Source organism: Mya arenaria, chromosome 17 (genome assembly GCF_026914265.1).
Source record: "Mya arenaria isolate MELC-2E11 chromosome 17, ASM2691426v1".
Classification (NCBI taxonomy): domain Eukaryota; kingdom Metazoa; phylum Mollusca; class Bivalvia; order Myida; family Myidae; genus Mya; species Mya arenaria.
In genome coordinates this window covers 42,606,779-42,620,917 of record NC_069138.1, presented here as the reverse complement: position 1 = coordinate 42,620,917, position 14,139 = coordinate 42,606,779, and the positions used below count along the sequence as shown (strand labels likewise).

Sequence of the window (14,139 nt, the reverse complement as noted above, 5' to 3'; positions counted from 1 at the left end):
CAAACTATGAGAAATATTGTAAACTCAGCTGTAGGCAGAGTTACTAAACTGGAAGACAGGTTACGTCTATTAGAAGTGTTTATTGACAATGGGCGATTGGTTTCTGTTAAAAAAGATGGGACAGACTTTATTGAACATGGTGTTACGTCAGAAAAATGGCCACACATCCACCTCGAATCCGGTGCAATTTTCAACATTTGATGAAAATGAAAGGCGAGGGAACAACCATGTAAATGTAGAAAATTTCAACCAAACCGAGTTACCGACAAACTTTATTAATAAGCCGTCGGTGGTCACGGAAACTTTTTCCGTAGGCGAACATGTTCTTCCGGAGAAGCGTACGGACACTCTTCATAATGGTGACCATAGTTTGCGGACTGTACCAATTGACCCGGTTGTGTACAATTCTCGTGGGTTGTATGGGGAACAGGCTGCCGCACTTTCGGTGGGTGATGTTACGGAGCCGCAACCTATTCCAGTTTATATTACTGGAAGTGACTTTCGACTTTCTACGCGGAGACGAACTAGACATTTTTGTGTGCTTGGTCTTAACAAGAACATTAATACCATGGTGTTATCTACTGTGATTAAGCAGAAGGGACCTACGGTTTCTAACATTCGTATATTTCCGACAAGAGCTTACCCTAATAGAGTTGTGTTAAAGCTTAATTTGTATGAAGATGACCAGGCGGATCGAGTTTTGAGCAATGTCTTTTGGCCCTCGTATATATCATGTAGACCGTGGTACACAAGAGCGCCGAAGGAGACGCATCCACGTTTCCGGGAGGTGCAGGGGCGCCCTAGGGATCGTTGGGGCGGTGCAACAGGTGACCGGCCAGAAAAACCGGGGTATGCAAGGGCGACTAAGGAGATGCCCCCACGTTTCAGGGAGCTGCAGGGACGTTCGAAGGGTCGCTGGGGCGGTGCGAACGCAACTGGTATAATGTCCAGTACATCGTATTTGTGTATCATTTTGAAAAGAATATAAGCGTGTGTGGAATATCCGAACATTGGTGTCCGCCTGGTTAGCTCAGTCGGTAGAGCGTTGGACTGTTAATCGGACAACCCGGGTTCGATTCCCGGGCGGACCAGGTCACTTCTGTTGTGATTGGTTATGAAATCCTTTCTACGACCATTCGCACTGTACCACTGCCCCAGGCATGTACAGAAGTTGTCAGTTCCTTGCAGAAGTGAAGGCACCTAGTACTGGTTCACCGCCCAGGATAGGTGTGCGGTGGTTGAACTGTCACTCTGGGACCCTTCAATGTGCTCACGCCGGCACCCGGAGTATAAACTACTAACACCACCACCGAACATTGGTTGTATCGCACCAGTGTTCACTATCTTGATTCTGTTTTCAAAGACTACAGATATTTAGCTGTGTGTGATAATGACTTGTTAATGCCTAGTAAACGAAAGGTAGGAAAAGGGGGCGTAGCTTTAATGTGGCGACGGGATATTGATTACAAAATTTCCCCTCTTCCTACCAATGATGACCGAATAATCGGTATTCGATTACAGTTGGCTCCTAACAATTATATGTTTATTTTTCAACAGTATTTACCATGCACTAATCACTCATTGGATGTATTTAGAGAATATGTTATGAAACTGTATGAACTATGGTATGCCTTTTCCGAAATAGGTATAGTAATGTTTATGGGTGAGTTTAACTGTACGTTAGTGTCTTACAAAATTCAAAGAAATGTGCTAGGAAGTTAACGTTGGATACCAATCACACCCATTAACTTATTACCATTGTGTACTGGTGCGAAGAACACATTTGTCTCTTACGATAATATGTACTCTTTCATGATTGTATGTCTAATAATCAAATTCATATTGTTACAGCTGCTGAGATATTTGATGATACCTGTTTGCATGTATCTAGACACAGGCCAGTTATGGTTTGCTTTGATACGACAATAGAGTGAATGAAAATATATGTAAAAACAGGGTAAACTGGAAAAGGGTCACTGAAGCACAGCTGTGTAACTATGTAGGGGGTGTCAGTGAAGCTGAATTAATAAAGAACTCACCATCCGTGTTTGAGTCGGCTAACGATGTTGAAGCTTCTTATGAAACTTTATATGCTATTCTTACGGAAAGTGCTTCCAGCAGCATTGGACATCGGTCATTTCATGCACATTTAAATCCCTTCTGGAACAGTGAGCTGAGTGCAAGGCACAGGGTGATGGGGCGTAGGCGGGCTGAATGGTGTCGGGCCGGGCGTCCACGCTGCCATACTGACGTTGTGTAAAGGGCGTACAAGGACGCAAAACGAGTGTTTAGAAACATTTATAGAAAAGCCGCTAACGATTATATGCTTCAATTAAATAGGGAAATCGAAAGGTCAGCCGAAATGAACTCAAACGATTTCTGGAAGAAGGTTAATACGCGACGCAAGGTATATAACAACAACCAGAGCACTCCAGGTATAAAAATCGATGAGTATGTGTATCGAGATCATGCAGCAATTACGGAGCAGTGGGGCTTACACTTTGAAAAACTGTACGCTCAGACGAACTCTCCACTATATGATGGACCATGGCGTAATCACATCACTGACACCGTAAATGTTCTACGTGATGAGCTGGTCCCCGATGACAAAGCCACTGTACTGCCAGATGATGTAGAAAGTATTATCGCCGTTTGTCCGCGTGATAAAGCGCCTGGAGGAGATGGTGTAACGTTTGAACATTAAAAACCAGTTTCAACCATCATTACACCAGTTATGGCTGCACTATATACGTTTATGCTACGCAGGGCGTTTATACCGGATATAAAGGTGGGACGAAACGCATAGACAATCCAAATAGTTATAGGGCCATCACGTTAACGTCTGTAATTTTAAAAATCTTTGAAATAGTGCTACTCGAACGTTGTAAAAGTGATATGTTGTCAGACTTGAATGCACAGCAAGGTGGTTCCAGGACAATTTAGGTTGTATTATGACATATTTTATAGTAAGGGAAAGCGTTTATTTTGCTCGTGAACATGGGTCGAAACTATTGGTTTGCTTTTTGGATGGCAAGCAGGCATTTGATAGGGTGTAGCACAATGGTCTGTTCAACAAACTTTATAACAAAATTGATAGTACGTCGCTGCTTGCATTCATGAAACTGTACACCAGCTGCGTGAAAAATCGTGGTATGACATCGAATTGGTTCCAGGTACGACAGGGAACTCGCCAGGGTGGCAAAAGTTCCCCGCAGTGCTATCTTGTATACATAAATGGGCTTATAGAAAAGCTTGAACAGTCAAGACTCGGTTTCGTTATGCATGGACTAAGCCTCAGCAGTCCGACAGTGGCGGGCGATATGATTCTGATTGCTTTGTCAAAGAACGCGTTACAGGCAATGTTGCAAATATGCTATGATTATTCTTGCAAGTGGCGCTTCGATTACAACTTATCAAAATGTGCGGTGATTGTTTTTAATTAAAAGCGTCGCGATGCAACGAAACGATTATGGACACTAGGCCCAGAACGCATAGAGGAGGTGGAGACATACACACATCTCGGGCTAGTGTGCGATAACCACATGCCATCTGGATTGCTCATCACGGAAGTGGTCACGAAGTTGAGGGGGACATTTAGTTCAATTATTCACAGTGGTTTTAACACAATTGAACTCAATCCTCGTACTCTAAGGACAATGTATGAAAATGTTGTATTTCAAAGGCGTTTTATGGTTCCCCGCTGTGGTCCAATTATTCGAGGACGGGCATGCATAAATTACAGTTCTTTGGACAATTGTGCATGCTACCAGATAAGTTTCTTGCCAAGAAAATATTTGTTCAAGGACTGGTGCGCTTTGGTGAAAACTCGCAATTGCTTGGCTTTGTACCGGATATATTTAGGCTTCTACAAAAACACAACCTTGTATATTTAATATGTTTTGAATGAGTATCGTAGAAGTGGTAGATTTCCCGGAAAACAGTCTTGGAAAAAGACTTTTACAATGCATGTTAAGAGTCTTAACAACCAAACTCGTGCTGTCCGGGTGCAGGAGCAAATGGGCGTATCATCACCATCTATAGTTGTGTCTAACAAACCTTGCCCTATTTGGGCGGTCGCCAGAACATTGCCCGTAAGGTTCTGGGATTATTTAGTTGGACCATTTCAAGGCAGTTTGTCAGTTAATGTTAAAAGTGCGAACATTTTACGGACAGTTTAGCTTACCATGCTCTCTGGTATTGTAAAACATCGGAGAAAGCCCGGAAAAAGGTCATTGACGCGCTTATGGAAGTGATAGGTTTTGATAAATTCAAACATTTCGTCAGCTTGCCTGTTATTGATCAGAGTAAAAGCCTTGTATAACATGCTCTTGAAGTTACGGAACATAGTACACTCTGCAATTATTATTTGGTGAAATCTATATGTGATATGGTTTAGCATTCTAAGGGTCGTGTTATAAAATGCATATATCTGAGCTTTTTAGTTATATGTGGCTATGATACTTGTACATCTAATTTAGTGCAGTGTAACCTTGCCAGTTTTTATTTTGTCAACAATGGTCCTACTTGAATTTCAATTAATATATTACAACGTAATAGAAATGCCTTGTATTCTGCCACCTATCTGTCTTGTGTTTTCGTTTTCGTGCAAGGTCGATCCAATGTTGGCTAAAGATATGAAATTTATATATAGTATTTATTTCATCTTTGACGTAAAACAAATCACTACGTGATATATATCTTTGTCATATCTGCTCAAATTGGGTCTTTGCATGGCATCCTTTCATTAACATATTTAAACCTAGAGAATATTCGCTCAAAAAAGATAAAACAAAATAAATAATAATTAACTGGCAATAATAACCACTAGTCTGTTTGTCACATGTTTAGAATGTAGCTTATGTCAGAAAATTGTAAATAAGTGATATTTATTAGTATGATGGAATTTTACTGTATGTGTATATGTGTATAAATTGTATGTTAAACTCTTCAGAAATGGAGGAATAAATGATATATATATATATATATATATATATATATATATATATATATATATATATATATATATATATATATATATATTTGTCAGCTAATTTTGAATTTAAAGTATACTCTAAATCAACATAAGTTACATTTATATTTTATATATTAGTTACATTTTTATAAGTGAATTTATTACTTTTTTACTTTGGCGGGATTTTTCAAGATTTAAGAAATATTTAGAATTAGTTTCCCCCTTTTCAATGAAATCTACTTTAGATCGAATTTGGGCGCCTGTGGCTTTATTTATATATATGGTATTTATTTCTCCATCAAGTATGGTAATACACGAGGAGGTTTCTTCGTCTGAGCTTTGGTCATTCATTTCATATAATCTTTTGAGATTCTAATTTATTTAAGTGGTTATGCTTATTTCTTGAAATCGTTCTATTTCTGATTTCCCATTTTATTTTTGGTGTAATAGTTTGTTGAATACTTGTGTTAAGAAGATTACTGATAATAGTTTTGTATTCAATATTTTTAAGAAGGGAGTTATTAAATTTCCAGTACCCAAGGCCATGTTTATTTGGATTTTTAATCTTAAGCGAGATAGCCATGTGATCGTTTGTTTGTATAATTGCAGGTCTAATATCTGTGTTATATAACTGTGGAATAAAGTTCTGTTCAATAAGCCAAAAGTATATTCTGCTTTTCTCAATGTCATTTTTACGCGTCCATGTGAACTGTTTTTTATCAACATTAAATAGTTTCCAAACATCGCACAATTTATGGGTTTTAATAAGTTTTGATAAGTTTTTAGCGGTTCCGCAATCTGACTTTGGAAACTTGACCAGTCGGTAATGTTTAACATGTCATTATAGTCACCTCGTATGATCATTACTCCTGAACTATTTTCATGTACTGTATTTGATATTTTGCAATAAAAGTTATTTCTTTCTTTTTTATTATTTGGAGCATATAAATTCACTAAAGTGTATGTATTATCAAATATGTCTATATTTAGTATAATATATCTGCCCTGTGTATCGCATACCTTATCTAAAATATTAAATTGACTCGCATTACTTATCAATATTGAACAACCACTATTCGATTCACCGTAACTATGTATTAATGCTCAATTACTAAATTCATTTTCATTCGTAAAATGCGTTTCTTGTAGCAAAGCAATATATTTTATTTTTATAATTTAGCTATTGAATTAGTCGAGCGCGTTTACTACTATCGCTTAAACCTTGGACGTTAAGCGATATTAGATGAATAATGTTTTGTGATTGTTGCATTGTATGGGGCTAATTGAAATTGTTTAAATAGTATGATTCATCAAACTTTAAACTTTAATGTATGTGGAAAAGGATATGTCGTAATAGAACATAGTTATTGTACTCAAAGCGAGAAGTCTATATATTGACAAATTTCTAACAAACAAAAGTGAGGTTGAGTCCTATGGGAAAAAAACATCATTACATATAGAACCATACATGTATCACATTAAAATGCACAAGCGTAAACTAACTTCAAATTAAGTAAATTAATTATGTATAGAAATGCTATATCTAGATATATATCAACATACATATGACATATTTTACAGTACCTATTGTAAGTGTTCGCTAAACAAACAAACAAAATCAAATAAAGATAGAAGTATCTGATTGACTGTGATAAACCAATGTATGTAGAGCATAAATGCTTTATTTCTCCTTAAAATCGGTGTCAAATAGTACTGTTTTATATACTTTATAGTAAGTTTTGGGGGTAAGGCGGATTAGGCAGTGCAAAAATAGATTACCCTGTGCACTACTTCCTTAGCTTGGTTTATAATATTTATCTAAGTGTAATTAAAAACAATGTTATATGCATGTCTAATACACGTAATGTTTTAGGTAGGAATGCCATCATTTTGACAGTTATAACTCTGTTTCGACAATCACATGCTAGCGCAACACAAAAACTGATAAATTTTGTTGTCATTCTTTGAACTTAATTTGCTGTTTTGTCTTATTTCCCTGAAGAACATGAACTAAGTACGGCTTTAGTCAATCCGTCAATCAGCCAATACTTCTATTGATCAAGTCGAATATATATTTAATTATAGAATTATTTCTTGAATCTTTCAACGTAAATTTCGATCACTAACCTTTCATTACAATCGCGCACTTATTATTGATATCATTAGATGAACCTTTTCGATTATGCTTTCAATAGCTTATTATGTCGTTAAAGGGGCTGTCTCACGTATGATAAAATAGCGGGAAAAAAAAAAGAAAAGTGTCGAAAACTGACATAAACTTGGCATCGATGTGTACAATGCATTGAAACTTACTAACGGAAGTACCACATAGTTTACAACTTATTTAAGTTTAGCAGTTATTTCCTATTTTTCCATTAAAAAAGATTACTGGGTATGTATACCATTCCTTATGCGTGATTGGCTAGTCGGTGTTATCACGTGATATTACTGAGGTAGGTATATAGCTTAAGTATGTCACCCTATTAGAGTAATAGCCCCAGTGCGAGTATAAATAAGCTTACACACCCACCCACTATCAGAGTAAGCCTTTGTAGCTCAGTCAGTACGACGCTGGACTGCAATTTTGGCGACACGGGTTCGAACCCGGTCTCCGACACATTTTTTTTTTACATTTTGGTACTTTTTTACAATTATGATATCAAAGCGTAACAAATTCTGTTAGATAATTGTTCTGAGATTCATCACAGAAAAAACTTTTTGGATGCCAATATGTGAGACAGCCCCTTTAATAGTCAAAATATTATAGCCTGGTAAAGTAATACACCTTCAATTTTCGAGTACGATTAGTGATATTAACAAACATATTAGAAAATATAAGAAAATCAACAAATTTCGCTACGTTTCCTTAAGTAATCCATGACTGCTTATGTTTAAATAATAAAACAAGCATATCAATACCACACAATATTGAAGTAGCGTAACTATCATAGCTTAACCAACTGTATGTCTAAGTAAGCCCGTCCAATCTATTATACAATATGTTGTTGTTTTTTGTTAAAAAAAAATAAAAATCATTTATTCTTCTTTTTCTGATGCTTTAGTGTCAAAGGACAATGCCGTCCATCTCTTCTAAACACCATGTTATCCAAGAAAGTCTACCGTGGAAGTGAAAAGCTCGCCTGTCACCTTATTTCGAACCGTGACTTCAATTTCAGTGCCTCCAAATTTGTAGCAAGTTGTGTTAATGGCCCCCTTGTCAAACAATTTCGGATCAACAGGGAACGACATAGCTCCTATAAATCGGCAACCCTGATCTGTAACAAGCTTTGCATTTGGATTTGTTGATGCATACATTTGTTCTAATATGTAGGTCTGGTCTCGTTCAACTGGTTTAAAGGGAATTGGTCCAACAACTGAATCGATTTTTAACGACGATCCTTCTTTAACAAGTACATCAAAGAAATCCATGCATCTTATGCCATCTGAATATGCATATAGACGAGTAGGCGCATGGGAACATTTTTTTGTGTGAAGATGTACACCGTATGTTCCATATGTGTATTTGGCTATTCTCTCTCCTATAAATAAGGGATTGAATCCGAAGCCAACGGCCCCTTTCATTACCGCTAACCCTGCATCTTGAGGAATTATGATATGCAATTGTGAAAAAGCATTTTTAATTCGTTGCTGTAGTACACGGGATTCTGAAAAACCACCAACCATCAGTATAGCCGAGCAATCAGATATAATAGGAAGCTCTAAGAGGTTCTGCAAATGGAAAATTATCCTTTCTGTTGAACTGTGGAAGAGCGAAAGTGCAATATCCTTATCAAGACGGAGTTTGTCCCGCGATATGCATACTTTCCCGCTGTACTTACTATCTGCAATCAATTCACTCAAGGACTTTCTATTCTTAGTCTTCGCAAATTGACGGAATATTGAAGGTATCCGTATTGACACCTGGTTTTCAGAATCAGGATCTATTTCCCTTTTCTTAATTTCGAATTCTTGAGTTAGATCGAGGTATTCCTCCATACTTTCTCTCTTTAAATCCTCGACTGTACCGGGCCCTGAAATGAGCAATTTGGCTTACCGTTTATTCGAACAATATCCTTTTGAAAAAAGTCGGGTAAGTATACTACAGAAGTCAATGATTGACGGACACCTGATAAAGTTACATAAGAAAATTCAGGGTACAATTTTCATAACGCTCGGAAAATAGAAACAGGCATATTCTCATGTATATGTTTCCAATTTTTCCATGCAAGAAGAACACCATGTATATATTGCGTTTCTTTATACCCATTAATTCATCAAGTAGTTTCTCAAAGTCCTCGTCCACTTTGATTCCTCCCCAGGCGCCTCCACTGGCCTTATGCAATTCACGGACTGTATTCTCGCTTACTATTTCGTGCACCGTGATGTCAACCGTGCCCCCTTTAAAAAAGGTTTACATTTAGTAGCTTGCATACATTTACACAAAGGTCTAAGAACATAACATATGAAACTAAAACAACAAATTGATTTATATTGGTTGACTCGGACGTGCTGTTTTATTTGATGTCCTACTGGCCCATTATATCCAAGTTAGTAATTCTTAAACACGGCAGTTAGAACAAATATTTCAATGTTTTTTGTTTGTTTATAAATATGCTTCATTGTGCCTGTTTTCTTCTGACGCCAATGATAATTCCATTTAATATACGTTATTAAACTTATTAGTCTTTCTTCAGGACTTTATCTATTGTCGGGTGGATACATTATGAATGCATTTTGACATCGTGAAACAAACTTTAGTGCAACCCTGTAAATGTGGTTATTTAATACATGGCAATAAACCTTTTGGACCGACAACATTTGTTCAGATCTAATGGCGTATTTCTAACAAAATATATCTTACACCTCAGTTAGTTATTTAAATACCGATTAATTCCCATGAACAGCTCATTAACAGTCCATCACGTGTGTTCCAGAAAAGTGCAAGAGCTCTAGGTGACCGGTTATAAAACAACCAAAACATTTAAAGAACATCAAGTCCTAGTATTTCAAGTTCCTAAAATTGCTCATTCTATAAATATTCTAAACTCAATGTTCTAAAATAGGTCGTTTAACGTTGCTTTTCTGTTCTAGAAAGAAAAGTTCAAATTTCACCAACAAAATGTCCTACCTTTTGCTTAAAATTAACTTAATAAAAATAGTTTTCTAAAAATCTTCTCAAAATTGATGAAACCGGCCTTGCAATGATCTAGACCACACTTATTGAACTTTTAATGAAGTTCAGATATGAATTCTACAAATCAATTCAACTGTATTGTTACAAACTAAAATAAATCACACGTGTATCAGATGGTTTAGATCTAACGTGAGAAGGAACGTTTATACATAGTTAACAATTTATCAGTTGATGAACAGATTCGGCACTGGTTCAGGTTTTAATCAGTAATGAAATAGACAATACTGCCGTGGATGAAGGAAGTTTATCTGGCAAGGCGAAGGAATTTATCGGGTGAGCCCTGTTGACGTCAGCACAGTCGGTATCCTTGTTTAAATCGCCCCCAAAATAGTTATCAGAACTGTTAAACTTTTTTCAATACGCTTAAAAAGTAACAATCAAAGTCATTGCATTTAGATACGTCAATATCAATTCAAAACACAAAAAAGCAATCAAAAGTGCATAAACATGGATCAGTCACCGAACATTATCTGATGATGTAACAATTATTCCGCGAGTACAGTACACAGGTCATGGTTCAAGATCACGAGTGTCTACAAACAATCGCCTTATGTTAAATGGATTTAATTAATGTTGATAGTGTTGGATGTTCAGAACTGCACCGGCAAAGATATCATTCATTCATGTTGTAAGTGAGATTTTGACATTCACCACAGAAATGAAATTAACTATCGTTGAATGTTGCACAGTTTCCAGCATTTGCGGTTGGGGTAATATTTACACATCACATGTAGATTTTCTGGTCGATTGCTTTGCCAGTGTCATTATTATGAAGAGTGATTTGACTTTATGTACGAGTGATTGTTGAGGTCGGCTGTTGGCGGACTATTGATATAATACTGAAACATTATTTGTGCTTTTCCTCTGACATTTCATAATAGAAAAAAGTCCGTGTAGACAAACATCACGTGGTCTACTATCCTAATAAACTAAAATTTACCCTTTAATTATGCGTCTGTTGGAGAATTTTAATTTATATACCAATAACGAGTTATTACTATTTGGAAATTAGTTTCTAACAACCATATACAGTAATTAAATGATAAATCTCGGTTATTCAGGTCGCAGACTCAGATTCCTTGCACGTATCCTGTTTTAGAACAAGGTTCAAGAACTATGAGGTAAGTTCTAGAAAGGTTCTTCAACCTATGAGTTCTTGAACAGATTGAACACTTGAACTTTTCTCTCCTGGATTATCAACAAATGTAGGATAATGACAGTATCAATTGATGTGTTGTTAGTAATGGGTTATGTTATTTACAATGGTCGATAAATCTTATATATTTGCTTACCTCCGGCGTCCAAAACCATGTACTTTGTGCCCTCGGGAAATTTGTGTAGACGGGCATCTGAGTGCCCAACATTTTTGTCTATGGGCAAATGCCGACAATATAGCGATGCTGCTTCAGGTTCTAACGCTAGCGTAAGTTTGCGTTTCTCAATGCCTGCCTAAATGATAACGATATTTCCAACATAATATAGCTAGAACATCATCAGATGGCATTAACTTTAATCATAAACACTTTATAGTAAACTCCAGTATAATCTTGTTAAATGTTGCTGTTGCTAGTATACCTTTTCTGCAGCGGCCCTCATAAACTGCTTTGCGGCATCATTCCAAATGGCTGGTACAGTTATAACCCAATCTACATCAGACTCCTGAAAGTCTGCTCCGGTAAGTTGCTTCTTAATCGTTGTAATAAGATCGTCTTTGATATATTTGATAGCTTGGTAAAATACGTCGATGGCTTTAAGCTTTTTTCCTCCGGTTTCTTCGATTAAAACCTTTCCTTTAATGCCCTAAAATGTATACTTATAAAATAATGAAAAATATATTGCAGATATCTAAGATACGTGAAGCATATAAAATGTCCTGAAAACATGTCCACATTAAAAGCTAACTGTGGGGTCCTCGTCATATTCTCACATGCACCTCCACAATCGTCATAAATACATTTCAATAGCTTAAGGTAGACTTGTGCATCGTCGTAAGAAAGTCGGTCGCTGTGTACACTGTACCGTGGATGGGCATACTTTGAGTGGTTAAGAATAACCGAGTGAAGAGCGATCTTAGCATAAACGATCCGGTAAATTATTTTCGTCTGGCGCACGACTCGTGGTCACAATCCCTTGTGCGCCAAAACGAATGCCTTCCTCAAGTACCATAAACACTTTTACCAACAAGCGTAATTAGAACTTTCTCCGTCTTCTCCGATCCATACCTTGTTGTTTTCTTTCCATCTAGTTCGAAAGTTTTTAACCACGTTTCGCCTACTGTTAAAACATTGTATAATATTTCCGGAAAACGCCTTCCGGCACAAACTATGTACATTTAAAAGGACTATTGATGCTTTTGTCACCCTCTAGTCCTTCTCGTCTTGGTTAAAAAAATGAGGTACCCATCGCGCACACACGCAGTTGTATGTTAATATGGTATACGCATCGTCGCCGATTAAATGTACCATTTCCGCCTTTTCTCGAGCAGCTTCGATAATCAGAGTTTTCACAGATTTAATGTCTTTCTTTACGTTTTCATTAAAAACCGATCATGGACGATCCGGGCGGGCATCCAACCCACATCTCCATGCCCTTACGGGTGATGGTTTGGGTTTTTCAGTTGGCTTACGGCCCAGTAGAATCAGCACTTTAATATAAGGCACTCTTCTACAGATTTTTCAACTCTATTTAGCAGAATATGTTTCAGTGTGAAAATTTCGTTCATAGTATTGATTTAGCACTCTTTCCATATGCAATAATTGAATACATTGAAAGCGGATGCGACTGCTTGCGTTCATGCGTTATTTTTTACATTCGACAATAAGGACTTGTTTATGCATTGCGTGTAAATACTTTCCAAAACGAACATTAGTATGTACTTGTAAAGTGATAAGATCTATAGATTTACCTTTTCATCGAACAAAAGCATCTTAAACCGTCTGAAGTAGTACCAATCCTTGTGGTCGCCTGTTTCAGCGAGGTCTGCATATTTAGATTCTGCTTCATATCCGAACGAGTGAAGCGTCTTGCCATCAGGTTTAATCAACACCACCGTCGGCGCTAGATACAAATGCAATACAATGGTTAAAAACATAAGACGTGTTGGGCATTATAATACTTAATATCGAGGATGCGTTGTCCGCCCGATTTTACAGAGCACGTACTACACCTTCCCGTAAATGGTCGCACTGTTGAGCCGATGCAGTGTGGTTCGCATTGTCTCTGTTAATAGGTAATGTTAATCAATACTAATTTATATTTAAAAATTACCTTTCTGTGAAATGTGCGAGCTTCCTTGCCAGTTCTTCGTATGTATGTTGTTTTTGTTTGTTTCGTAGTCATACTTGTAGCTGTATGCCCATCCAGAAAAGGTAGTGCCGAAATCAATACTTGCCACAAGTAACGACATTGTAGCACCTTTCGTAAAAAAGCTGAGTATTATTTAAGAAAGTTAAGCGTGGTTGTTTTATAAGAAAACAATAAAGTGGAAACTCATTATAATCACTATCTCATTTTGTACCAGCATTACCCTAAACCGACACAAAATACAAAACAACAAGGAAGTAAATTATGCGTGGTTTCTTGGTTGTTTTTGTTTTATATTTGGCAATATAATATCAAGTTTTCTTTTTAATTGATAATCGAGCAACGTTCTCTATTCTGTTAACGTAGTTGTCTATTTGCATATCTAAGCTTTGTTAATGAGTTGTATGTTGCATACCTCTTACATACAAATCGAAACTAAATTATCGTATGGCATAATATAATATAATACAATATATAATATATGTAATAATATAAATATCCATTTCAATTTATGTCATATTTTAAAACAAAAGTAGGCAAAATACCTTCAAATGACAATCCTGTGGTCTGCTTAAAACAGTCCAGCCTTCCAAAACGCCAACATTTTGTTAAAATTAATCAATGTGGCCTCCATTGACGGTGTGCATCTACTTCCTGGTTGTTACCGGTC

At 36.7% G+C, this 14,139-nt stretch overlaps 1 protein-coding gene across 1 annotated transcript; it reads right to left on the bottom strand.

Moving 5' to 3' along the window:
• Window positions 1-7,990: 7,990 nt before the first annotated feature.
• On the bottom strand, window positions 7,991-14,139 carry LOC128222940 (heat shock 70 kDa protein 12A-like). The gene is made up of 7 exons (XM_052932130.1): window positions 14,015-14,139; window positions 13,434-13,580; window positions 13,072-13,223; window positions 11,742-11,966; window positions 11,459-11,615; window positions 9,236-9,370; window positions 7,991-9,003 (listed from the first exon to the last, which is right to left on the bottom strand). The coding sequence occupies exons 2-7, from the start codon at window positions 13,570-13,572 to the stop codon at window positions 8,075-8,077; spliced, it is 1,737 nt and encodes a 578-aa protein (XP_052788090.1). The 5' UTR covers window positions 13,573-13,580; window positions 14,015-14,139; the 3' UTR covers window positions 7,991-8,074.